Consider the following 27,233-nt stretch of genomic DNA (forward strand, 5'->3'; position numbering starts at 1 on the left):
TCCGCCCGCGCCGCCATCTTTGGCGCGGGTGCGGGCGCCGCGGCGGCGCCGCCATGTCGGGCCAGGGCAAAGCGGCGCCTCCATGACGGGTGAGGGCGAAATGGCGGCCGGAAGGGGCGGCCGGCGGCGGCCATTGCCGGCGGTGCAGGGCGCGGCGGCTGCGGCGGCGGCTGCGGCGGGTCTGTGGGCGGGACGGGGCCGGGTAGAGCCGGGAGGTGGTCGTGCGGAGGAAGGGGGGTTCTCTGGGCGCTGGACGCACCGCACACCCGCGGAGGGAGGGACGGCTCGAGGCGTGTCCGGCTGGCGCTGTGGGAAGATCCCGGGGGCAGGGGCGGGACCCCCGCGGGATGTGGGAGAGCGGAGGAGGTGTGGGAGCGGCTGGTGTGTGTGGGAAGCTGAATCACAGAATCGTTCAGGTTGAGATCACCCAGTCCAACCCCCCTGGCAAGGCAGAGTCACCTGGAGCAGGTGACACAGGAGCGCATCCGGGTGGGTTTGGCATGTCTCCAGAGGGGGGAGAGTCCATGACGTCCCTGGGCAGCTGTTCCAGTGCTCTGCCACCCTCAATGGAGAGAGGTTCTTCCTCATGTTGAAGTAGGACTTTTTGCGTTTTAGTTTATGGCCACTGCTCCTTATCCTGTTGCTGGGTAGCACTGGAAAGAGTCCGGACCACTCTCTTGGCACTCACCTTGGAGGTATGTATTAATGAGATCCTCTTTCAGTCTTCTCTTCTCCAGACTAACCAGGCCCAGATCTCACAGTCTCTCCTTATAAAAGAGATGCTCCAGAGCCCTCATCATATTTGTGTCTGCCGCTGTACCCTCTCCAGCAGCTCCTTGTCTTTGTACTGAGGAGTCCAGAACTCCACACAGCACCCCCTGAGCCATGCCTCACCAGGGCCAGGCAGAGCAGGGGGTTGGCAGTTTTCCCCTTTCTCCTTCCATGCTTAAGATATTCCTGATGAGCCTGACCTGAAGCCGTGAAAAAATCCCTATTAGGCTTGTGGATGGAACACTGTTTGACTTGTGTTCCTGCTGGGGAGTATAAGCTCAAACAGCAGCTTTTAAAACTCCACGGTGCTTTTATTTCTGTGAGTCTGTGTCTGTGCATAAATACAGGTTTGTATGTGTGCGATGTAGTTTCTGTACTGTGGCAGGAACAGCTGATGGTGGCAAGTGTAATAAAACCTTGAGGCTTTTAGATTTAGTTGTAAAATGGTAGTATATGAGAAGAGAAGATCTAATTTGAATTTCAATCTGTAGGGCTTGTCATCAGACATCCATTTTTTTTTAAGCAAATACAGGGTAAGTAAAATTTACTGTGTTAGCTAGCAGAGTAGATCAGCTCTTTTATGTCAAAAAGGAAATAAATCTGACATTCAAAGAAGTGTACAGTCTTGCTTAGAGTTCTTTACCTCTTCTGTGTGTGAGCAGCAGAAGGGGTTGTCAGGCACTGGGAGGGGCTGCCCAGGCAGGTGAGGAGCCCCTGTCCCTGGCTGGACGTGGCACTCAGGGCCATGGTGTGGCTGACAAGGTGGTGTTGGTTCAGAGGTTGGACTCGATCTCAGAGGTTTTCCCCATTCTAAAGGATTCTGTGAAAGAGAGGGTCTGTGGCCATGAGAAATGAATGGGTTGGGTTCTGGTGTACAGTATGTGAGGAGGTGGGGAGAGGGGAGCTGGAGCTGAGGGGGGTGGTGCCAGGAGGCAATGGAAGGGGTGTTTTGTCCATGGACAAAAAGTGTGAAAGGCAGTGGTCACTGGTGGCTTGCTGGACTGACAGGGGACAGATGAGATGTTTTCAGTGACAGCTGTATCCCCACCCCTTCCAGAGCTCTTGGAATTCCAGCTGAAGTCAGTGCTGGAAGGAAAATGGTTCTGTGGCGGTTGCCTTTGTCTTTTAATTTGAGATGCAATGTAATGCTTATGTTAGAAGATACCTCACAGGAACACCATATGTGCTGTTTCAGCAGCTCACTTAGAAATAATCTTTATATTATTTTGCATATGATGAAGGGCAATGCCAAGCTGAGATGCTTGTTAAATGCTGAGGTTTGGCAAAGCAGTGTACCAGCTTCATCTTAAAAATACAATGGCCTTGTTGCTTTCAGTAGAACTGCTTAATTAAAGCAAACAGCTAAAAATGGAAGGTTCATTTTGTAACCCCTAGTTTGACTGTAAATGCCATTTTAGGCTTAAATGGAACAACTCAGGTTTTACTGGTGTGGTCTGCATTTCGTTCACTTCTGTTTTCATGCAGTCTGGAGGCTGGCACAGCATCAGTGACTGTGGGAGAAGAATGCAGCTCATGTCTAGTGAAGATCTAATTGGTTCCATTTTCCATCTCCAGCAACTGCATTTCTTTTGGAGACACTTGTAATTTTGCTCAATAATATGTTAGGGAACTACGGGAAATACTGTTCAGACATGAGAAAAACCTGTTTTAATGTTGAGGGTGATCAAGTGCTGGAGAGGCTGCCCAGAGACGTGGCTGAGTTTCTGTCCCTGGAGATGCTCAGGCTGCCTGGACAGGGCCCGTGGCAACCTGCTTTGGCTGACCCTGCTTCATCCAGGAGCAATGGGACAGGTGACCTCCAGTCCTCCCTTCCAGCCTCAGCTGTTCTGTGATTCTCTGTTAGTCCAGAGCTTTTCAGACTGCATTGTTAGGAATGGTTTCTCTTCAAACATGTCTCCCATCTCTCCTGGTACATAGGAAGACTCTTGAAATGGGTCTTACAAGGCTTGGCTCCAAGTTGCTTTTCAGTTCCATGGGATTTGTGAGACCTCTGGATACAGGGCTCATTTCCAGGGTGGTGCTCCCTCAGCTCTGACTGGCTTTGTGTGTAGATTCAGTCGGTTGTTGTGAAGTGAACTGGGGCCACATACACACCATCTCAGCTGTTTGTTAAAGTCTAACCTGGTTGATTTTTGTTAATGCAGAAAAGCAGAGACTGAACCCGGATGAAGATTTTTTTGCAAAGAGCGTGATAAGGTACAGTGCTTCCATTTTAACATTACAGAGCACTGGATCTTTTCCCCATCAACTTTCTGTTTGCAGCGCTGATCCCGCTGATGTCTTTTACAGCTTAATGGTGGACCAGAATGTGAGTCAGCACAGGCTGGCACAAACTCACAGTCAGAACACGAGGAGTAGATTTGTTTCCATTACTTTGTTACCTGTGAGATCCCTGAAGCACCACCAGGGCAGAGCTACAGTATTAGAGATGTGGGCACCCTTAAACTCAGCCCTTGCCAGAGGATCAGTGGCTCATCTAGGGCTGTTCCCAGCTGCAAGGTCACTTGAGTGATTTACAGTCTTCCTTATCAGTCTTCCACTTCTAACCCATTCCTCCCAAAAAGTACTTTTCAAAGTCTTCAGAGTTCCATGATGTGCTCTCTTTTGGTCGTCTCATTAGCGTGATGGGTCAGCATGTTAAAAACCCCAAATCAAGTTGATCACGTGGATGTGTGTTTGGCGTTTCGTTAACAGTGTTTTTTAATGTTCAGGAAGATCTTGGAGAAGGTGGGAATCTGTACGCTTTGGCAACCATGTCTGGAATTGGCAATAAACGGACAGCTGGAGAGCCTGGCCCTTCTGCACCTCCGGAGAAGAAGGCAGGGGTTGAAGATTCGGGCACCACTGTGGAGACCATTAAACTTGGTGGTGTTTCTTCAACCGTATGTCTTCCTTGCATACCCCCACTCCACCTTCAGGTTTTTTTCATCTGGAGGCAGAAATGTCTCTGGGGTCAGTATGAGCCCTTCTGTGACCTGGCCTGTGTCCCGTGTGCCTGTGCCCAGGAGGAGCTGGACATCCGGACCCTGCAGAGCAAGAACCGGAAGCTCGCAGAGATGCTTGACCAGCGCCAGGCCATCGAAGATGAGCTGCGGGAGCACATCGAGAAGCTGGAGCGTCGGCAGGCCACCGATGATGCCTCTCTGCTGATCATCAACCGATACTGGAATCAGGTTGGTAACAGCTTTTGTTACTTCATACATGCTGTTTTCCTGTCTCTCCTGTACCACTGCACTCCTTTTGTTCACATGCATTCTTTATCTTGTCTTGCCTTGCCTGTCCCATCATTCAGTTTGATGAAAATATCCGCATCATTCTTAAACGCTTCGACCTGGACCAAGGTCTTGGAGACCTTTTGTCTGAAAGGAAAGCACTGGTGGTGCCAGAACCTGAACCAGACTCTGACAGTAATCAGGAGCGCAAAGATGAGAGGGAACGAGGTGAGGCACCTGTCTGGGGACAGTGGGAAACATGAATTTCGGCTGTGGACAATGCTGATGTCCCTTTCTAAAGGCTGACAGAGGCTTTTTTTGTGATTGTACAGATCAGTGATATGCTACCTTCTAGAGCACATTTACTTTTTTTCACCTCTTTATGTTCCCAGGGGAAGGACTGGAGCCAGCATTCTCCTTCCTGGCCACTCTAGCCAGCAGTACCAGTGAGGAGATAGAATCTCAGCTGCAGGAGCGTGTGGAGTCCTCCCGCCGTGCTGTTGCCCAGATTGTGACAATGTATGACAAGCTGCAGGAGAAGGTGGATGTGCTGTCTCACAAGCTGAATAGTGGAGGTATGACCCCGGTGGCAGGTATTCAAGAGTGTTCATCTGCCGCCACCTTAGGCCTGATCCTGTAAACATTAAGGTCTGTTCCTTCTCAGGTGCATTTATTTTCCAAAATTAATTGGTCTGGCTTTCCAAACTCTCGTTATCAAAACCTCTGATAAAGGACCATGTGCCAGAAGTGTATTGTAGCTACCTCTGTGTTTGAATGCTGAGAGCTCTGCCCAGTGTGCTGGGCTAAGAAGCAGCAGCTTGTTTCTGCTGTAGTGTGTTCATGTACCTGAGAAGTCAGAGAACACAGCTGAACCTTATCATCCAGCTGTCCTCAGCCACCACGTAAAAGGCTTCATGCTTACAAGTAAAGAAGTGAAAACAGCATTGGAAACTGATGTTGGACTCCTCCTCTGCAGTTTAGTAGAAGGTGTAGGAATAACCAACTGCTCGGTTTCCACTGAGTTCTGAGCAGAATGGTGCCCATCCAATGCTTTGGTGTGCTCAGTGTAGCTGTTGGTTTTGAACGTAGCAAAGTTCTGCAGAGAAAGCCAAACGACCAGCTTCTAAAAATTAATGCAGCAGATTCACTTTACACTCAGATGACTGTTTAAAAAACTTCATTTGCTTAGGGTCAGAATTTTAATCTTTTGAACAAAAACTTGGCTGGAATATCAGCTCATCCTTGGTGTGCCTTCTGTGTGCTCTGACCAAGTCTGGCATTGGTGTAGGGAAGTGCTGCTGTCCTTGGCTGGCAATCATAAACTGTAGTAGCGACGTTGGTGCCATGTGAGCTTGTACTTGGGTGCTGTAGTTTCACCTGTCACCCAGGTGCTGTAGTTGTCACCTGGTGTGTCATCCCAAGTTGTCACCTGTTGTAGCAGGTTTATGCATGAATTTGGCCTGCATCCGGGTGTCCCGGGTTCCAGGGGCGTGCTCTGGGTTGCTGGTACCGACACAGCTGAAGTGATCTCTGGTGTGAGGGGGTGGCGCCTGGGTCAGAAATGTGCAGCATTGTTAAACTGCAGAGCCTTTTGCTTAGGGAGTGCAAGTCAAAGCTCCCTGTGGATGGAGATCAGGCCCTTGGGAACCACCTGTGGGAGAGGTACAGTAAACTGAAGTTAAACCCAGAAATCTCCTTTTCTCTCTTTGCTGTTTAGGAATTAAAACCAGTGTTCCTTGATTTCCATTAGTTTCCTTTTCTTTGTGCACCTTTCAGATATTTCACTGATGGAAGAAGCAGTAGTGGAGCTTAATTCCTACCTGTCCCATGAGAATGGACGGCTGCAGGAACTGGCTGATGTTCTTCAGGAGAAGCACAGAATCATGTCTCAGGAGGTATAAAAAGGAGAGAGAAAGAAATCTGCTTTGGGGTCCTGCTTAGCATAATTTATGGTTACCATAGTTCGGAAAGCAGTTTATTTCCTTGGAGAGGCACAGAAAAAACATGGTTTGAAAGTTACGAAAATTACGTTGTTGTGGAGAGCTGTGCATAGATTTTCTGTATAAGTGGGATTGATTGGCTTGTTACATCACTAAAGGAAAGGATATAAGCAAGTCAGTGAGTTGAATGGACTGAACTTTAAAAGAAAAGGGGAGAGCAGAGGCACGTGATGCTGAGGTGGCTGTGTAGACGCCTGGAACACTCGAGGTGACATCCCTGTCGTTCTGAATTCCTTGGTTTCTCTGTGTCATTTGACAGCGTAATGATACCAGATACAAGATGATCCCAGTCATTAAGGGATTCACATTCTTAGCAGCATTTGTTGCAGATATTTCAGTTCATTTAAAAATTGTGTTAGTGGTGATCTTGCTCAGGTTAGACCTCTGAGCACTTAAGTGGTCTGTAGAGTAGATGACATAGGGATTGAAAAGATTAAAATCAAGCCTTTGAATAAGCTGAGGTGGCTGCCTCTGTGTTCTGCCAGCTTCCTGCTCTTTCTCCATTTTCAGTTTTGTCTTATTTTTGTTACTGTCTTAGAATTTGGCCACTGTAAAATTCAGGACAGTTCATCAAATAGTCTGTCACCACAGCAAGAGATGAAAAGCACATGATGAATAAAAAGAAAGTACTCCTGAGCAGCCTCAGGAAAAGTTGATTCTATCCCATATGCTGGCTGAAAGACTCCTTTGATTGCAGTTCTCCAAGCTGCAAGAGAGGGTGGAGACAGCAGAGTCCCGGGTGTCTGTCCTGGAGACCATGATTGACGACCTTCAGTGGGACATCGACAAGATCCGCAAGAGGGAGCAGAGGCTCAACCGCCACCTGGCCGACGTCCTGGAACGAGTAAGCGCTGCCCTCCTGGCCAGGAAGCCTGGGAACGGGGGCGGTGTTGGATGGGTGTGTGACAGCCTCTCTGGTACTGTGCTGGGAGAACTGAGAACCTGCAGGGTACCTTCTTTGGTCTTGGGTGTGCTGCATCAGTCTTGTCAGTATTTAATTGGGTCTTGAGGAAATCTCTTGCATTTTTTGCAGGTAAATTCCAAAGGCTACAAGGTGTATGGGGCTGGGAGCAGCCTCTATGGAGGAACAATCACCATTAATGCCCGCAAGGTAAGGGCAGGAGCTGGGTTGTGGGCAAGGGGAAGAACAAAGTCAAGGAGAACTCGTGCATAGTTTGAACAGCATTTAGATATTTGTTTTAGATGATTTTTAGATCCCGTGCCACAAATCTGGGTGACTCTGGGTAAGCCGTTCTGACTGTGTACCAGTTCCCTACTTATGGAACATCTGGTGGAATTAGAGTCTGTCTCACTTGGTCACGTTACCTGGATGTTCAGTCTGTAGTTGCTGTTACTGCATAAACAGATACTTCATTAGTACTCTCAGGAGACATATTAACAGTAGGATTTACAAGTACTTTATCCCAACAGTTTGAGGAGATGAATGCAGAGCTGGAAGAGAATAAAGAGCTTGCTGGGAATCGCCTCAATGAATTGGAGGAACTGCGCCAGGATCTTGAGGAAGTAACAACACAAAATGAAAAGCTCAAGGTGAGACATCCGTACCTGTGAGGATGAAGGTGTTCTGTGTGATGGGCTGCCCTCAGCTTTGCAGTGCTGGGTCTCCAGAAAACCTCGTTAGCAGTGTCTGTTCTGAGTCTGCTCTTCAGCTGTGTTAAACTCAGTTCCAGGTACAAATCAGCAAGTCTGTGGCTACACTTGCAGTTCAGTGCCTTGGTGACACCGTGTGGTCATCGTTGGAAATTGTAATGGTTTCCTGCCCGTGTCCCATTCTGATCTTTCAGTACGTTTTAACCATGTCTGGTTAAAACTGTGTCACCTCTTTACAAGTATTGATCCCTCTTCCACCTTCCCCACGCCCTGTGCAAGTGGAACCAGAGAACAGAAACAATCAGGGAACTTGTGTGGGGAAAGAGGTTCTTGAAAGAGTCAATGAATTTGTGTCTTTCCCAGTGTGGGGAGGATAGATAGGAAACAGCCTATGAGTTTGTGATGTTTTAAAGGTGGTAACACAAGAAGCTGTGACTCTGTGGTAGATAAGTATATGATGGAGAGAATAATCTAAATATCATCTTAGTGGTTAGTGCCAGCTATAAGAAATGTCTGTCTCAGTAACCTAAATACAGAGATCTGATGCCAGGAACTGTCTTGAGGCACCTCTGGATTCTGTTTATCCACATGAGTTTGTTCAGAGAGAAATGGTCCTTAGCTTACAATTTTTTTTCTTTTAATTATTGATCAGCTGTATGCATGTATATATATGTCTGTTTCACTGCTGCTAGTCACAATCATTTGCTAACTTTTTTTTCTAGGAATTCAGTTCCATACTTCTGGGTTTTTTTCATTTCTCTTCCTGTCAGTCATTATGTCTTACTGGTAGAAGGCCAGCATAATGCCTACTTGGCACATGCATTTTCTCTGTTCTCTCATACTTTTTCTATGTGTCCATCTTTATTGATTAGATGATTATGGTTTATTATGTTTTCCAAGTTCATATCTTTGAGAGAAACTATTTCAGGACCCAAGAGTCAAAAACTTCTGTCATGTGGCTGTGCAAGAGAAACAGCCAAGTGCATGCAGAGAAAACAGAGACTTTTAAAAATTGGTACTGAAGCATATCGTTTGCACCTACTTCACAGCAATGCTGTTGAAGTTCTACTTTTGTCTTTGCTTGTGGCAGCTTGATTCACTGTTTTCCTGTCTTGAGAGACAGAAACCAAAGACAAGGGGATAATTTTTCTTTGTGTGACATTTTCTTGTGTCCCAACTAGGTTGAGCTGCGACGAGCAGTGGAAGAGGCTGTGAAGGAGACCCCGGAATATCGCTGCATGCAGTCCCAATTTTCTGTTTTGTATAACGAGAGTCTCCAGCTGAAGGCACATCTTGACGAGGCCCGCACGCTGCTCCACGGCACCCGTGCCACACACCAGCGCCAGGTGGAACTGATCGAGGTAACACCTCTTATCACCCTATCTGTCATGCCACCGACCATCACTGCTGGGTCTGTGTGGCTCTGCGAATGCTCAGGAAATTTATGTTTCTGGCAATAATTCAGGCTGTTCTGGTACTCTCCATGAGGTGAGAGATACTCCAGGTTCAAAGCACCAAGTTCTGTTCCCTTTTTGTTCCTCAGAGGGATGAGGTCAGCCTTCACAAGAAGCTACGCACTGAGGTGATTCAGCTGGAGGACACCCTGGCACAAGTCCGCAAAGAATATGAGATGTTGAGGATAGAGTTTGAACAGACACTTGCTGCCAATGAGCAAGCAGGTATGGTGTTGTTCTGCCATGCCTAAAAACAAACACCACCTACCCACCAATGCCCATTAGGGGCTACAGTGCACTAGAACAGCTGGGTTGACTCTTCATTACTGTTAAATACTTGTTCTGGTAGGTGTCTTAATATCAAAAAACAAACCTCATCACCTGTTTTATTGGGAGGCCAGTTCCGTGTTATCTGACTTCTTTGTAGATGCTGCAGAATAGATACATTTTGCTAATAATTTGGTTTATGACAGGGTATTTTGCATTATTAAAAATTACTTGTGGGGGGAGGATTAATTTCCAAGTCTTGAAGGACAATCTGGATAGCAAAGCAGTAATTCTTAAATTTCATCAGAGGAAATAAGTTACTTCTGAAGTAGCGTTTAAATCAGATTTCTTTTGTAGCATGACACATTTCCCTTAGGATCATGGGCAGAAAAGTAAAGTTAGTGGGAAATTAGGACTGTGAATTTGCAAGGACTTATGTTTGCATATAAAACTGGCATGACTTTTTTCTGCAAGTGTTTTGTGTTGCTCTGTTGTATGGCAGAATGGTAACAGTGTTACTTTGTTCTTTATCATTGTCACATAGCTTGTTCTCCATCTCCATGACAGACCTCAAGAAGGTTGGCAGAAGTGTGATTTGTTGCAGTGGTGTTTCTGTTTTTGCAGGCCCAATTAATCGGGAGATGCGTCACCTCATCAGCAGCCTCCAGAATCACAACCACCAGCTGAAGGGAGAGGTGTTGAGATACAAGCGCAAACTGAGAGAGGCCCAGTCTGACCTGAGCAAGGTATCACAGGAAATGCCAGAAAAGAGGAGAAAGTGCTTAGGGGAAGGGGGAATGCTGTCACTCTCACCAGCAATATCAACCTTTCTGATAAGGTGTGCGGGATGCAGTGAAATTTTCTGTGGAGCTCTGCACTCTGCTGCTTCCTTTGACCAAATGAATGCTCTTCCTTTGTAGCTGTGTAGTGCTCCATGAAAAGCAGGAGCAGTTACAAAGGGGGCATGGAAGCATGGATCTGGGAAGACAAGGGAGAAAGGGATAAGGAAGATTTCTGGCTAAGAACTTAATGGTGTGCTTTCTTTGTCATCTCTCTTGCTGTTCCACCCCAGATCCGCTCTCGCAGTGGCAGTGCTCTCCTACAGTCCCAGTCCAGCACTGAAGACACAAAGGAGGAGCCTCCAGAGATCAAACAGGAGCCTGATGATCCTTCTGCCCAAGTGTCTGTTCCCAAGGCTGCTTCTGAAGATGTTAATGAAGTGAAGGCCAGGCGAGATGAAGAGGAACGGGAGAGGGAGAGACGGGAACGGGAGAGGGAACGAGAGAAGGAAAAGGAGAAAGAGAGAGAACGAGAAAAAGAGAAAGAGAAGGAAAAGGAACGAGAGCGGGAAAAGCAGAAGCAGAAGGAATCTGAGAAGGAGAGAGAGTCCAAAGAGAAGGAGAAAGGGAAGCATGAAGATGGAAGAAAGAAGGAGGCTGAAGTGATCAAGCAGCTGAAGGCTGAGCTCAAGTAAGAGTTGTTGTCTCTCCCTTTTCTGCGGGAGCAGTGTCCAGGCCTGGGGTGTTCGTGTGTTCTTGCTTTTACAGGATTAGCATCACTGAAGTTTGAAGCCAACAGAGTTTCTTGACACCCTCTGTATCTGATTGTGGTTTGGTGAATGTAGTAGTGTATTTCCTACAACAGCCTAACGCATGAATTACCAAACCAGATACTTCATGGTGTGGGTCAAGTAATGTTTATTTGTTGCTGTCATAACAATTGCATAAAACTTCACAGCAGCAGGTTTTTAATAGAGGACGCAGCAGTCTTCCCTCTCCTGAAAGGTTCCAAAAGCAAAGGTGGATAGTTTGTAGCTTATTGTTAGGATACATGTTTCATCTTCACCCCGCTAATTGCTTTTTAACCCATATGCCTGATTTCTTTCCAGCCTGTTCTCATCTGCTGTTTTAGGTTACCATGATAAGATGACTCCACATCCATGTGGGAGATGGAGAGAATACTGTCAGATTCTCATGCTGGCTGCCCAAGTGTGGCTTTCCTGCTGTGTTCTCACAGTGGTCTGTCTCCCTTTCTCCAGGAAGGCCCAGGAGAGCCAGAAGGAGATGAAACTCCTTCTAGATATGTACCGCTCTGCCCCCAAAGAGCAGAGAGACAAAGTACAGCTGATGGCAGCTGAGAAGAAGGCAAAAGCTGAGGTATTTCAAATTTCTCTTCCTTTTTTCTTTTTAATGTGTTACTTAAACTTCTTTTCAGATACTCTCCAGTGGAACTGTGGTGTTTCTCTCTTCAAAACTGAATTAGTCTTCTCAGCTTTGTCACTTAGAAATTGGAATGGTCTGGAGATAAACAGCAACTAGTTGCTACTGTAGGCATGTGCACACAACAATCTCTAGGTTCACAAGCACAGACACATTTGCAGATCCCTCAAGTAACAGCATGTCCCTCTGTTTGGTACCCCTGAGGTTTCAAGCCCCTCTTCTTCACAAGCAGGTCTCACTTGTATGCAGCACTTACTCTGTGCAGCACACATACATTTGATTACACAGTGATACTTAAGAAAATGTGTAATAAAAAGATACAAGAAGATAGGACAGGACAGGCTGTGATGATCATGTGCAAGGCTGAGCCAGACAAATGTGTACTGACTCCCCATATTTTACATGTGACTGGCTCCTTTTATACCCTTCTCTGTCTAACCCCAGTTTGTTCATTCTTGATCTCCATTTCCCTGCACGTTTCTTCTGGATTTGAACAGCTCTTGATTCCCACAGCCCTCCCAGTTCAGGAGCTATTCCTGGTTTACAGTGTCATCAGTTACAAAGTCCAAGTTGCTCTTCCTGGAAGTGATCCCTGTAGTTTCGTGGAAGCCTATCAAATGTTGTTACTGGAGAGGTTTGCATCCTCCGTTTGTCTCTGTGTTTGTTTTGTTGGGGTTGTGTCTCTGTATATTTTGTTTCTGGTTTTCTCCTTCTCCCACACTCAGGTAACCTCAATGGAACAAACATTTTCACACTCTCTTGTGCTCTCATCAGTTAGTGTGACTGACCAGGTTTCATTCTCATCACTGCCTCCCTCATCATTTGTCTGCCAAGTTTGTGTCTCTATATGATTTATTTTACTTCCTCCTTTTCCTGTTACCTCCTTTTTGTATGGAAAAAGGTCCTTGACCAGATGCCCTTAAAGGAGGAGATGCACTCAGTCCACATATCCATACATGTGCAATTGCAAGAGACTCATGTTCCTACTCTGGTGAAAGATACTGTGAAATTTTCAGAGGTGTTGAGGTCAAGGTCTGGGGCTTCAAGCCCATCTCAATGGTACATCTGCCAGTAATACTCTGTCAAAATAACATGGGGGTTTTTTTTTGCCATGCTTTGAAGGCAGTCCTGAATGTTTCAGAGAGCTATGGGGAAAACAGGCTCTTAACACGCTCAGGGTACATCCTTGTGTTTAATGTCATTTCTGGTTTGTTCTTGTAGCTTGAAGAGCTGAGGCAGAGGGTGAAAGAATTGGAAGACAAGGAAAAAAAGGAGAGTAAAAAGATGGCTGATGAGGATGCTCTCCGCAAGATCCGAGCAGTGGAGGAACAAATTGAATATTTACAGAAGAAACTAGCCATGGCTAAGCAGGTGAGAAGGTTGTGATGAGTTCTTTTTTGGCTGGATGACCTGTGAAGGAGCTGCCTTCAGTTTACATCTGGGAAGAGAAGGAATTTATATCTGTATGGGCCAGAGATGTGAGTTTGGTTCTTGTTTACCCAAGGGAAAGAAAACTGAACAGGCAAAAGAACCACCAACAAAATAACCCCCTCAACCCTCAACTCTGGTGTATCACAGGCAGGCGATGGTGGGAAATGTTTAATACCAATTAAACATTAAATAAGCAATTAAATGTGTGGCCTTGATGAAGCACACAGAGGAGAAATGGCTTTATCAGCCATTAGGGGAAGAGGTTACAATTTCTTTTAAAAAGTTATTATCTCCTCAGTTCATGTAGTGAATATATTTGCATGGAACTGGTACATACCTTCTGCTAAAAAAGGCTTAATCCAATGAGAGAGCAGGACCACCTCAGTAGGGTAGAGGCAAGCCAATGAATTGACGTGTACTTTTTTAGAATTCAGATTCTTTAGAGCAGAGCTGCTCTACGTTGTCAATGCTGAAGTGGCCAAAGAGAGTTTAAGGGCCTTGGCAGCCGGTTAGCTGGAAACTGTCAAGCTGTCCACATGTAGGATTTTTGGCCTGGTGTATCTGACAGCTGTTCAGCTGCTGGAAATTGGGAGCTGGTTTCTGCCCAGCTCTGGCAATGCCTTTGTCAAAGCTGATTCTGCCAGACAAGCCACAGGTGACCATTTTTTCTCTACACCTTCAAATTCAGAGTATCTCTGCTGTGGTGCGGACTTTTAGGGACTACCTTTTTCTGGTTATTGGGATGATGCTGTTTCCTGACACCATTACTAGGTTTGGTGTCTCTGAGTAAAATGTTCAGGGTAACTGTAGGGGGACCAGGTGACAGTTTTGCCAGAGCCTGTGATTCTTCTGCAGGAGGAAGAGGCCCTGCTGTCCGAAATGGATGTCACAGGCCAAGCCTTTGAAGACATGCAAGAGCAGAACATCCGCCTGATGCAGCAGCTGCGGGAGAAGGATGATGCCAACTTCAAGCTGATGTCAGAACGTATCAAGTCCAACCAGATCCACAAGCTGCTGAAAGAGGAAAAGGAGGAGCTGGCAGACCAAGTTTTGACACTGAAAACACAGGTAATATGGAAAAAGGAGAGAGGACAAGAGAACTGTTGGGGAGGGTGGAGGTGTTGTGGGTTATCTGTATCAGGCAGCTGCACACAGCTGTTTGCTTACTTCCCCCCTGAGGAGAAGGGGAAAAGAATCAGAAGGGTCAAAGTGAGAACAGGTGAGATGAAATAAAGGCAGCTAAACAGTTAAAGTAAAGATGTCCATACAAGCGAAGCAAGAAATTAATTAATTTGTTACTTCCTGTGGCAGGCAGAAGTTCAGCCATCTCCAGCAAGGCAGGGCTTCATCATGCGTTACTGTTATTTAATAAATGCAGTCTTGAATATCCTCCCGCTTCTTCTGTTCCACCAGCTGTTACTGATGAGCACAGCATTGTAGGGTATGGAATGCCCCTTGGGCCAGCTGGATCAGCTGTCCTGGTTGTGTGGCATCCCAGCTTCTTGGGCACCCTCAGCCTGCATGCTGGGGAGCAGCATGAGACACAGAAGGTCTTGGTGCTGTGTAAGTACTGCTCAACAACAGCCAAAACAGTGATGTGTTATTGACACTGTTTTCTCCAAAATGCAAAACATAGCAGCATGTGAGCTGCTATGAAGAGAATTAACTATCCTCACCAAAATCAGTTCAGGAGAGAATGTTCCTCTCACCAGCCTAGGAATGCATCAGGTTTCAAAGGGGCCTGTCTTAGTAAGAAACTGAGACTGCTGTATGAGCATTAAAATGTCCTACAGGTTCACTGCTATGGAGAGCAGATGGGTGAGGGAAAGGGGGAAGTCATTTTCCTGTTGTAATGGTACTTCTACCTATACCTCTATATATTGGTAACAAGCAGGAGGAGTTGGAAACCATGGTTCAGTTTGAACTATCTCAGACATGGGTACAGACTGGGAGAAGAAATCATTGAGAACATTTGAACAGAGAAGAACTTGTGAATTCTGGTGGATGAGAGGCTGGACACAACCCAGCAGCGCATGCTGGGAGCCCAGAAAGCCAACTGCATCCTGGGCTGCATCCAAAGCACCATGGGCAGCAGGCTCAGGGAGGGGATTCTGCTCCTCTAGGCTGCCCTCATGGGACCCCACCTGCAGTGTTGCATTCAGCTCTGGGGTCCTCAGCACAGGAAAGACATGTGGACCTGTTGGACAGAGTCCAGAGGAGGCTATAAAGATGATGAGAAGAGACAAGCACCTCTGCTACAAGAATAGGTTGAGAGAGCTGGGGTTGTTCAGCATGGAGGAGAGAAGACTCTGGGGAGACCTCATTGTAGCCTTCCAGTACCTGAAGAGTGCTTAGAAAAAGGAGGAAGAGGAACTTTTTATACAAGCGTATAGTGATGGGACAAGAGAGAGTGGTTTTAAGCTGAAAGAGGGTAGGTTTAGATTAGATTTAGGAAGAAATTCTTTACTCAGAGGATGCAGAGGCACTCCTAGAGGTTGCCCAGAGCTGTGGATGCCACATCTCTGGGAGTGTTCGAGGCCAGGCTTGGATGGGACTTTGGCCTAGTGGAAGTTATCCCAGGGAGTTTGAGACTAGATGATCCGTAAGGTCCCTTCCAGTCCAGACCATTCTATGACACTATCCTGTCATCCTTGGAAGCACTGGTGAATTGTTTACTGCCTTGCAGCAATTCTTTAAGCCACTGTCCAAAAATTAGGACATCTTTGTTGCAAATATTTGACTGCTGAGTTTCAAACTGTTGACCGGAGAGATCTGGGTACAGCTGTCTGGATACAGGCATGGCTGTTCAGGGAGAAAAAGGCAAGCTGAAGATGTACTCCTTGGTGACGGGGAGGCAGGGGTGGTTTTAGCCTGCAGCTTTAATGACAGCTCTGAAGACCCACAGAGCATGCATTCATACCTTCTGTACTTTCTCCCTTTCCAAGGTGGATGCCCAGCTGCAGGTTGTTCGTAAGCTGGAGGAGAAGGAACACTTACTGCAGAGCAGTATTGGAACAGGAGAGAAGGAGCTGGGTCTGCGAACACAGGCCCTGGAAATGAACAAACGCAAGGTGAGTGATGGCTTCATTTCCTCTTGGGTTGTAAGGGGGAGCTGTTGCCATGTGGGAGGCATAGAGGGCTCTGAGCTCCCACTGGTATTACAGAACATGGTATTCCCTGGTTTTGGATGAGTATATCAGAAGGCTGAGGAGTCCTGGAAAGAATTATGATTAAAGTACTATAGACTGATGTTTTCCTTTGATAAGGAGGAGCAGGTCATATGTGTTTTTGTGAAAGCCTAATTAGGGAGCAGAAGTAAGGTGCCTTTATAGGAAACCTATGGTGAAAAAAGAGACAGCAGCCAGATGAAGTCAACTGGGGTCAAAGCTTTTGTACGAAAGATGGGATAAGTTAAAGGAAAATACAGCTGGGGAATGTGAACACTTTTAACAAATGCCTAAGATCAATAAAGTAGGTGTGTTACTGGTAAAATAAGACTTAAGTCTTCTGGTTGATGCTGCCTATGTTGTTAAGTTTTAGTAGAAATGCAGAAATTACATTAGAACAGGCAGAAAGGAAAGCAGGAATATCACTGTGTAGAGGAGCTGGAGAGAATTCAACAGTCACCTGTGCTTAGTACAACAATTAGTGGTATTAAGGGAACTTGGTTATAAAGTTGGAGGAGAACTGTTGAAGAGAGATTGTTAGAAGTAGGTATCTTGCATCTAGTTCAGCTATAGAACTGCCTCTGAACCATTGAATAGAGAAAATGTGGAAGCTGGAAGGCTGAAAATATATTAAGAAGATGGGTATTCATGAGTGTTTTTCTAAGTGACATGCTTTGCAGTGTGACAAGGTTTGGCTCTGCTGAAAGGAATCTTGAAGCTAAATGTTTAGAACTTTCTAACAATAAGGTTATAACAAGGGACTGGAAATCACTAGAGCTGTTCTTCTGTGTTTGGTACTTCTATACTGGTTTTCTTTCTCAGGCCATGGATGCAGCCCAGCTTGCAGACGATCTGAAGGCCCAGCTGGAGCTGGCTCAGAAGAAGTTACATGATTTTCAGGAGGAGATTGTGGAAAACAGAGTAACTAGAGAGAAAGAGATGTTCAACTTCAAAAGGGCTGAGGTATTTATCCTATGCAGAGTCCTTCAATATCTGTCTGCTTTAGCGTCCTTCTCCTTGTACATTGAGCTTGGAGAGGATTTCAGCTAAACTACTCTTTTGGTGTCCAGTTTCACTTCGATTTCGGCTTCATCAGGTCTTGGCTCTTTCAGGTGTTGTCCACTCATAACTGCGGCATCAGATGATCATGTTGTTTCTTGGATTATAGGGGATGAAACTATGGGTGGCATGGCTTAGCTAGGTGCATGTTCTCTTTGGTCCCTGAAGAAGCTGTGACAGAGAATGTACTGCTCATTCACTTGGTGTCCTGTTTTTATGCAGGAGGATATTTCTAGGTTGCGCAGGAAGCTGGAGACCACAAAGAAGCCTGACATGGTTCCCAACTGTGATGAGATCCTGATGGAGGAAATCAAGGATTACAAGGTATCTGTGTCTATCAACTTCCCTTTTGACTTCAGTCAGAAGGTCTGTAAGGCACACTTTCAGTATTTGACATCTCTTGTCTGTACTCTGGCATTGAAGAAACCACACTGTCCTTCTGAGGAATGGAAGGACCTTCATCTTCAGCCATCTCTGAGCACGGCAGGTGTGCTGCAGGGCCCCTCACAGCTCTGTGTGTGTGTGTTGCAGGCCCGCCTGACGTGCCCGTGCTGCAACATGCGCAAGAAGGACGCGGTGCTCACCAAGTGCTTCCACGTCTTCTGCTTCGAGTGCGTGAAGACGCGCTACGACACCCGGCAGCGCAAGTGCCCCAAGTGCAACGCGGCCTTCGGGGCCAACGACTTCCACAGGATCTACATCGGCTGAGGCCCCCACAGAGGCCCTGCTTGCGCTGAGCCAGCCTCCCTCGCTCTGTGAGCTTCTGCCACCTGATCTGCAGTGTCTCCTGGGAGGTGCGTTCAGGGTTTCGAAGGAAACGGACTCCAGATCTTGGTTCCTTTCTTGCCCCTTTCCCTTTGTTCTTGCCCTCGGTTTTTATGTGCTCTTTGTGCCTGAGAGGAAATTCCCCATCCCTTGCTTCCACACTGCCTAGGTGGGAACATTCAGCTGAAGTCCTGCCTTGACGGGATGGAAACTGAGGTGCAGCAGAGATTAGTGAGAGTTTTATTTGAGAGGTCTGCTTTGGATGCTAATTAAATCCCAGCAAGGTATGGCAGTGCTCCTGTGGGTGAATAGTTTCCCAATTAACAGGCCAAATAGAGGCCAAATAACTGAATCTATAGACTCAGTGTAGCAACTCCTTAGGTGTGTATCTTCCTGAGTCAGGGCAAGAACCTCTGAGGGCTGATGCACTAGGAAACATCCTCCCTTGCCCCAGACAGACACATCTAAAGATCCCGTAGAGGAGAAAGGAAAGATGCTGGAGACTCTTTGAAAGTAGCATTCCACTGATGAGCCCTGGTTGATGCAGTCACCTTCCCCCTAGGCTGAGGCATTGCTGTCATTGTCCTTATCAGAAAAGGATTTTTAGGGGTTCCTTTGTTGCAACTTTACCACAAAGATTAATCTTGTTATGCACAAAATCTAATTAAAGCTGTTGTTCGGTTTATTTTTCCATGTTTCTTGCCTTGGTAATACCTGTTTGTGCTCCCATCCTTTGTCCAGGCATTGGAAACATTTCTCACAAGCTTTAAACTTCTACAGCAGAGAGGCTTAACTTCTTCCTTCCCCTGGTTGCAAAACATGCTCAGCTAAAACAACTTTTGTCCCTTTGGCTGTATCCCCAGTACCTCATTCCTGACACAACAAGAGGGCCAGGATGCTGGATTATTTCTGCAGTCATTTCATCATGGCTGCTGAGAATTTTGTGAGGGGTGTGGTGTGGGTTAGAATCTCAGTGCTCCCTGTGGTTGGTTGAAGTGTGCTTCTAAAATCAAAATGGGAAGTTGTTTCTTTGCAGCATTCCTTCATAGGGTGTAGTATTTTTCCTTTTTTCTGTAAACTTAATTTTCATGGATGGTGCACCTGTCAGAGGTTTGTCTCATGGGTGTCCCTTCCCTGAATCATGGAATCTGTACTGCCTTCCTGTATCCCCTGCAGGAAATAACAAAGTGCAAGGAGTTAATCACAAATGACACTATTCATTATTATCTTTGTGAAAACATTCAGAATATATGAATAAAGCCTTGTAAATGATGATGAATCCTGAAGAGTGAGAAGGAGCACATGACCCTGCCTTTCCAAGGAGAGCAAAAATTCATTCCCAAGGAATGCTGAGAGTTTCTGGCATGGTGTAAGAGCTGTTAGAAGGAATGGAGTAGAACCCTCTCCTCTTTCACTGGAAGTTGCTCCTGGGATTACAGGTTGTGGCACCAACTTGGATAAAGAATGGTGTGTTAATGCTGATGGTAGATTTTGTGCTACAAATGCTTGTTCATCAGAACCAGGACCTGGGTCATGAACAAACTGTCTGCATCTTCAAACAGCTTTGCTACAACAGCAAGAGTTCCTTTTACAGCTGTGAACAGCAATCCAAGCTAAACAGCCCCAGCAGAGCTGCAAAGCCCCTCTGTCCTTCCCCAGTCACTGTTGTATCACCTTTCTACTGAAATTGAGCTTTGTGAGCACGCTGGCCATGTTGGGTTCCCTCTGGTCATGGCAGGAAATGGATACTTAAAACAATCTGCAGTAGTTCACAGGAGTTTTGGAAACTTCTGTTCTCCCTTAGCATTAAAATAATAGCTTATTTCAAGCTCATTTTGGAAGTGACTGAGCTTCTCTCTGCTTATAATTATACCATTGAGAAACAGAATATATGAAAATAATTAAAATTTCTCAGAACTAGAAGTATTGGGGTAAAAGAAGTAAAGGGGTGATAAGTATTCTTTATCAAAAGGTTCTCTCAGTTCATTGTCTCAGACAAAAAAGAAAAGGCCTCATATTCAAATCCTGCCCCTCTGACACAGTCTGCAGGCGCTGACATTCCTGTGGTACTCCCCGTCCTGCAGAAAGCCACAGCAATCCCCTGTTCCCAGGGGCTCTGGCTGGAGCAGTGGCTGAACAAGAAAATAACATGCCAAAGTTTGTCTGCTGGGCAGCAGTAATTTGAGTCTTTTCTGAAATGGCACAGTTGGTGCTGCAGTAATTGAGAGCAATCCCTATTCTGCATTTGACATGGGTGAAGCTCCTCAGACAACCACCACTTGCTTAATAGTAGTTATTAGGTGGTTGACATTTTTACATTTTATATTTTTGCTTTTAAACGAAGGCTGATTTTTTGAAGGATTGGGTGTTTGGAACTTTGAGGAAAAACATTTTTGTTTAAGATATCATTAACAGTTTCAGTTACTTTTTTTTAAAAATATGTTTCTGTGCTCATGCACGTAGAGATAAGGACATAAAAGCCTTGATAAAAATACTTTAAAAATTGGACGGAAATACTTCTTTCCTAGTGTTTTAATGAAAAGAGAGCAATGTTCATCTGTTCTAACCAAGTGCTGTTGGAGGTTGTAAGGTACCAGATGCTACACAAAGAAAAAGCTCTTTCTAAAAAGCTGATTATAAAGAGGGAGGGAGGGGAAGGGTAGGCAACAAAAGCACCTCAGTGCCTTGCCTATCAAGCTTGTCAGGAAAGCAGTGACATGTCAGATCTATTAGACCTACCGACGATGCAGGCCTGTGGATCCCACTTGCCTGTTTTATGTCCTAATTTCTCTTCCTTGTGTTACTGCATTGGAAGGAGCAGACACACCAAAGCAGAGAACAAGCACTGAGCAGGGAGCAGACAATCAGCTCTTGATGAGGGTAATTAGTCTGGGTCTCGCTGTGATAAGCTTTTAGTGCAGATGCAGAGCTTTTCACGCGCAAGGGTTTTTCAAAAGGTAGAGGTGCAAAAAGGTAGAATGTCTTCCTCAATCTGCCTGCAGCCTTTAAACTACACCTAACACCACCCCGGGCAACATTCCTGCAGGTGGCTGGAGATACAGGGAGGGTAAAAATGATTTGGGTGATGTATCTGGGAGACCAGAGTTAAGGGACAGTATTACAAACATTCTTCTCTGTAATACAGGATACGTTGGGAAGTGGTTTTTAAAAATTGGTAGAAACCCTATTTAAAAAACAGAGTCAGTTGGGTTGATGCAGTGTTTATTCAGATGCTGAACAGCTTACCCTTCCTTTCCCTCATCACCCAGGAGGGAGAGAGCCCCACTCAGTACATTGCCTCTGAAACCACAACTCTCATTCATCCACAGGGAGGTTTTGGTGACTCCTTTTGGTTTTGATAGGACCTTGGTACTGAATAAATCACGATCCAGAGCCCCCTTAAGTCACCTCATGTGTGAGAAAGGACCTTATTGTCACCTTCAGAGAATATTAAGGGAGTAGTTTCACATTGGCAAATATTTCACTTTTTGAGGTAAATACTGATTTACAGTAGTGCCCCCTCTCCCTTCTCATCCTTGCCTTGTGCCACTGTGAATCCATCCCTTCACTTGGCCAGTGCAGTGTTTGCACAGCTTCTCTCTAGGAGGGAGTGGAAGCCCATCCTGGGCTCACAGGCAGACAGAGGTGGTGGTTTGGTTTTTGCCAAGTTTTTTTAAGCTGGGTGAGTTCCTTCACCAGTCTCAGAGCAGCCACCTCTGCATTTGTGCTGACAGAGCTGAGGGAATGGTGTGTGTTGGGTTTGCCACCAGGAATTTGTCTTGTGAGCCTGTGCCAGGAGGGAAGGGACTGCCAACACACAACAGCACCTGGCATAAAGAGGCATCCGTGAGGAGCCTTCACATGAACAGAGACTAGACCCATACAGAACACAACAAAAATGTACCAACAAAGGGACATACTTCCAATGAACAGTTTAAACCTTTTTTTTTTTTTTTGGTATCTTTTTCTTTTTTTTGAATTAATGCACAGAAAGGGCTAAAAAAGTGGAACCTCACTGTACTGTCAGGTAGAGGAACAAGGAACTCTCGCTGTTGGGATGCTCCTTGTCTCTCCAGTCCCTTGGGGAATGGCTGGTGTTTTCCAGGAGAATAAGAAACTTGTGAAAGGAGGAGGACTCAGGAGGGTGGCAGTGGCTGTGGGCTGCTGCAATTCTGCTCTCCTGAAGAGCTTATTGCCTGCTTTATTTTTGCACCCCTTTCTGGCATTACAAAAGTGTGTTACAAATTTTACAGAGGAAGGGGAGAAAGGAAGAAAAGGGAAAGGGCCCAGCTATGCTGGTCTAGGGCTCTGCAGTCCTGTTGGTCCTCGCATACTCTTCCAGCTCTGATTTCCTGTCCATGGCGAGTTGCAGCTCCTGCTTGATGATTTCGATCTGCTTCTCCAGCTCCTCCAGCTCTTGCAGCACTGAGGTCCTCGCAGTGTTGAGGGACTCTGCTTTCCCATTGGTGGTTAAGGAAGGCGGAGTCTCTCTTCTCCCCTGCGGCAGGGGCATGTCCTGGTGCTGATGGATTGTCACCTCATTTTGCCCCTCATCAGTGCAGATGTACTTTTTTCGGTGGCAGTTGCCCACGTTGGCTGTGTTCCACACCGCATGCTGGCTGTTCCCTACATGGGCCCTAAACAGAGAGAGGAGAGTTAATACCACATCAGAGCCTGCTCTTGTGTGTGTACACACCTCCCCTGTGAGTCATCCTAGTGAAAAATATAAGGCTGCTGTTACATACTACATGGAAATATTATTCCTTTATCCCTGGCATTATGTTTTCTTGCAAAGCACAAATCATGGATGTAAATGACCAAATTTTTTCTGATTTAACCATAGCAGAGGCTAGAACAGAACCCTGAATGTCATCTTCCCCAAAACTTTTTTTAGTTATGAAATTACTCAGCTGCAGCTCAGGAAAATGTGAGTCCTTCAAAGCTTTCTGAAAGATTTTGTGGTTGCAATGTCCAAGTTTATTACAGCATTTGTCCTTTGCATGTTACTACTCTGTGCTGGCTTGAGCATTTGCTCTCACAGAGAAGGAGACTCCCTAGAGCTGGTGTGGAGAGGTGAAGGGGGAGCTTTGTCCTTTAGTCTTGAAGTCTTGTTGGGGAGCTGCTTGTGCTCTGGGGGACGGACACAAATGATGTGTATCCAAGCCTTGCAGGTTCATTCATGAGCTTCCTGACACACCACAGAGACTTAGTGTTGGGGCAGAACTTTTTGTCTGGGAACTTTTTGAAATGTTACTTCTGTTCTTTTTTTTTTCTTTCTGCAGAACTATTGCCATAATCTTTTGTTTCCAGAGAATCTTTTCCTTCTTTTTGGGGAACTTGCCTCTGCTGGGCTCCCAAATCAGGCCATTTCCCTGGGCTGGGTTCCTTCCCAAACTGAGGAGTAGCCCATGGCCTCCGTCCTCCAAGTGGAACTTAAGGAAGCACAGGGTTTGCTGTTGTGGGAGAGGAGCTCCTCTTTCCTGCCTGCTTTCCCTTTGGGACAGGCTGGGGTGCGTTCAGTTGATAAAGGGAGGTTTAAACTCTGAAGGAGCTGCGTTTCAGACCGCTCCATCCTCGAGCTCTGCTGCGGGTGTCCTTGGACAAAGGCCTCTTGGTGCGTGAGCTCCCAGGGGGCAGGTTAAGGAAGGAGGTTGGTATTTCAGGACTGGCGCTGCTGAAAGCAGTTGGTTTGCGGAGGAGCCCAGAGCTGGGAGTGGATCCTTTTCTCACCTGCGAGCAGAAAAGGAAAGCTGCAAAGTGGGAATTTCATTGGCAGAGATGGCGATCAGGAGTGTTTTCCAAGAAATGGGCTGGCAGAGAGGCATGAGAGGAGTTTCAGGCACGAGCAGCAGCCACTGCTGGGTCATGCTCCAGAGAGCTCAGGGAATCCCAGCAGTAGATGTGTATGTAGAGTTGTCTATTTTTGTGCAGATCAGCAATTTTGTCATATTTCAAAATAAAAGATGGGAGGACTCTCAAGTCTGGGCAGGTGATTTTAACAAATGCTGGAGTCCACAGTTAACGCTCCAGTTTGACCCAAGTCATCAAAACTACAATTTGGCTACTGACGCTGAGCAGCTTTCCTAGTTTTTGGAAAGTTGCAACCTTAAAAAACCCAACAGGTTTTCCTACCTGAGGATACCAGCAGTAGTAAGATGCCAATTCTTTGCAGCTCTTTTCTGTATCCTTGGTGCTTTTAAGAGTTCCTCAGTCCCCAGCAGGAAAGAAAGCACGTGTGATAATGTAAGTGATTTGAGAGCTGTGTGTTGTGCCTTGCCACATCAGCGTTCGTGACAAGCTGGACACCCCACTCGTAGGTCTGTCGAGTTGAATTCACCCTAATTGTGTGCAAACAGCAGCCCAGAGATGCCGAGAAGAGCAAGGACGGTGGGTGGGTGTGCACGGACACAGCCGTGGGCTGATTGCTGTGTGGGCAGAAGGCTTTGGACAGCAGTACATCTTCACTCTCCCAAGTTGGAAGAATATTTGCATGGATCTTTTCCTAAGCCATTGCCTGAAGGGCTTATGGGCCATCTCCTCTTGTTACAACTTCTTGTACCACTCATTACCTGGCAGATAATTGGGCTGGTGCTTTTTGTACCATCAGAGATCCAGAGAACCCTTCCCCTGGGAGATTCTTCAGTTGAGTGAGTGCCTCAGGTGATGGGTATGTTCCCCCCAGTGAGGAGGGTGCAGCAGGAGGAAACATTTTTCAGCACCTCATTGCCTTTCCTGCTGCTCACAAATCAAAATCCAGGAGTGGCTGTGGGCAAGGAGGTGCCATACTTGGTGGTTTTTTGCAAGATGAAGGAATGAACATAGGAAATCAATTGCAGGCATTTTTATACACTTGTGTGTATAAAAGCAGCTTAGGAGCTTAGAGATGCTTACTTCCTTATATTTGCTGCCTTTAGCACAGGAATGTCAAAGAAACACAACATACGTTGACATCTTGCAGGTTTCAGCCAGATCAAACACCCAGCAACATCCTCAAAGACTTTTTCTTTTCTCTACTCTGTGGCTGAACTTCTCTGTAGAAGAGTAATGCTGCTGCCTGTGTCCTTACAAAGTGCACCAGTAGGGTTGAGCTGCTGAGCATGGGCACAGTTCCATGCAATGCCTCGTGTTCCTGGAAGCTGTGCATCACATTGTCTCCTCTGCAGAAGACACAGCCCATGAAAACAAGGCAAGGATGTTGCCTCCTTTTTTCTCCAACACCACTTGTTGGACACAATGTTTTCTGAAAGGCTACATTTTCCTCTCCTCGGCTTTCTTCTTTCTCATTCTACTAAATCAGAAAGCTGAAGGAGTTTCAGGCATCTGAGTGCCTCATCTCTCTTTCCCTCTAAAGGCTCTGCCTCACGGAGCCCTGGTGACCTGCCAGTGCTTTGGCACGGGAGGCATTCATTCCCTAAACACGAGGGCGGTGGACTTCAACTGCAACTCTTTGGAATGGGAAGCTTTTTATTAGCTCTATGCAAAATCATGAAAGAACAAGATTTCTAGATTTAATATTTTCTATGGGAAAAAATAATTAATTTCTTCCTCCCTCATTTGTCACTTCTATCTTGTTTCCATTCTTTTTTTATTCTATTACCTTTGGGGTGTATTAGATCCATGACTAGATATCCAGACACAACATATTTAATTTAAAGTAATTTTTACGGTTTGTGTTTTAAGGCATGGAAAACTTACTACCTCTTTTCTACTCGTTTTTTCTTAGGCTGACGTTTTTCCTCAATAAATGAACTGTTCAGAGCACGATGTAATCTCTAGAGGGAAAAGAGGAAAATAAATTAGTAAAAGCAAGATTAAAAATAGCTCCACAAATAGGTAAACAATTTGGGCTTTGTCTGATGGACTTGAGCATAAATTATTTTGCACATTGAAGGATACAAGCAATTGTCTGTGCTTTGTCATTACAACAGATTTATTTTCCCACAGTTTCCCAAAGAAGGGCAAACTGAAATGTTGATGAATAGTTGGGAAACAATCCCTGGTGTTAAAATTAATTTAAAAATATTTCTTCCACTGTGCTGCTTTAAAGCAACAGAAGTTCTTCCCTTTTGTGCCTTTTGCTGCAAAGTAACTTCTTCCTTCAGAGCAAACACTCAGAGCAATTCTGTCCCATTAATTTTGCTAGAATAACGAGGGAGGTTACCCAGCACCTCCTGCATGCCTCACAGGTTTCGGTACCTGTAACATGAGATAAAATGTTCTGGTTTGCCAGTTCAGGGTAACAGCACTGTTGCTTCTGTCATCCAAAAGAGCTGAGCTGTGAGGCTACAAGTGCAAATGGAAAGGTCCCTCTGTGAGCTTTGAATATTTGAACTGTTTCCTCTGTCCTTCCAACTCTGTCCTTAGGTCAGCCTCTTCAGGCTCCAAAAGTTGCAGTCACCCTTCAAATGCCAATTGTCAGTGCTCTTACAACATTTCATACCTTCTTCTTGTCCAGGCTTTCTTAGTCAGCCACACGACTTTCACAGGGTCCCTCCAGAACACATACCTGACTGGTATGGAGCCAGTACTTCATCTTGGATTTCTTCTTGATTCGTGGCAGGACCAGTCTGTACACGATGTGTTCCCCAATGGTGGTGAGAATGGACAAACCAAAGCCAACGCACAACATCACGAAGAGCCCTGAGAAATGTTTTATCCCCATCTGCAGTGTCTGTGAATAAAATCAAAAGGGGAAGTTAATGCAGGAGGCTGTTATTGTGCTGAAGCAGATGCTTTGTTTTCTCATGTGGAAATGTGGTCTGACTGAATACACAGTGGAGAAATAATGCAGAACAGTCTGGATACAGCTCACAGCAAAGCCTCTCTGTGCTGTTTGGTGTTCAGTCAGAGCAAAGGATCTGTCATGGGAAGAGAATCACCTGAACAACAGGGAATTTGTGCCATCACCCTAATGAGGTGGAGTGTTAAACATATACAATAATCTGGTGCTTGCAGTGTCTTTGCATTTGTAAAAGCAAGTACTGTTTGATAGAATGTAGTCAATGAACTGTAAAGCAAGTCCTTCATCAGCAGGGAGTAACGTTCATATTTTCTGGGAATTGATTGTTAACTTTCCCTTTTAGTGCTTTACCCCTGATGGAGGGTCATGGAGAAAATGTGAAATAAGTAGCAGAAACATGGTACCCCTCCACTCCCAGCATTAAAAGGACTGTAATTGTGTTTGTTAGGAACTCTGACTGCAACTGTGGAAAACAGGAACACTCCCACCTTTCTCTGCCAACCCACCCTTTTCATG

General features: G+C 45.8%; 3 protein-coding genes across 8 annotated transcripts in view; 2 read left to right on the plus strand and 1 right to left on the minus strand.

The window, feature by feature from the left end:
* Positions 1-27,233, plus strand: part of LOC109146432 — a 1,056,471-nt gene that overhangs the window by 331,970 nt on the left and 697,268 nt on the right. The gene's annotated exons all lie outside the window — the stretch shown is intronic.
* RNF20 (ring finger protein 20) lies at positions 3-19,250 on the plus strand. 6 transcript variants are annotated; one of them, XM_039566860.1, is made up of 22 exons: positions 139-179; positions 616-695; positions 2,937-2,988; positions 3,504-3,674; positions 3,798-3,965; positions 4,085-4,232; positions 4,397-4,579; positions 5,781-5,899; positions 6,702-6,848; positions 7,038-7,115; positions 7,436-7,555; positions 8,797-8,976; positions 9,159-9,294; positions 9,961-10,082; positions 10,409-10,806; positions 11,375-11,492; positions 12,777-12,926; positions 13,842-14,054; positions 15,932-16,057; positions 16,976-17,116; positions 17,435-17,536; positions 17,744-19,250. In XM_039566860.1, the coding sequence occupies exons 4-22, from the start codon at positions 3,546-3,548 to the stop codon at positions 17,918-17,920; spliced, it is 2,955 nt and encodes a 984-aa protein (XP_039422794.1). In that variant the 5' UTR covers positions 139-179; positions 616-695; positions 2,937-2,988; positions 3,504-3,545; the 3' UTR covers positions 17,921-19,250. The 6 variants fall into 6 exon arrangements, with proteins under 6 accessions (XP_039422792.1, XP_039422794.1, XP_039422795.1 ...); XM_039566861.1 differs by having other exon boundaries at positions 3,508-3,674; XM_039566858.1 differs by lacking the exons at positions 139-179; positions 2,937-2,988 and adding an exon at positions 3-89.
* The window catches only part of GRIN3A (glutamate ionotropic receptor NMDA type subunit 3A), a 67,893-nt gene continuing 61,842 nt past the window's right edge, over positions 21,183-27,233 (minus strand). The window contains exons 7-9 of the mRNA XM_039566857.1: positions 26,484-26,648; positions 25,676-25,749; positions 21,183-22,614 (exon numbers count right to left, since the gene is read on the minus strand). Coding sequence (XP_039422791.1) covers positions 22,278-22,614; positions 25,676-25,749; positions 26,484-26,648 — 576 coding nt within the window. The 3' untranslated portion in view covers positions 21,183-22,277. The remainder of the gene's footprint in view (positions 22,615-25,675; positions 25,750-26,483; positions 26,649-27,233) is intronic.

Source organism: Corvus cornix, chromosome Z (assembly GCF_000738735.6).
Source record: "Corvus cornix cornix isolate S_Up_H32 chromosome Z, ASM73873v5, whole genome shotgun sequence".
Lineage (NCBI taxonomy): Eukaryota > Metazoa > Chordata > Aves > Passeriformes > Corvidae > Corvus > Corvus cornix.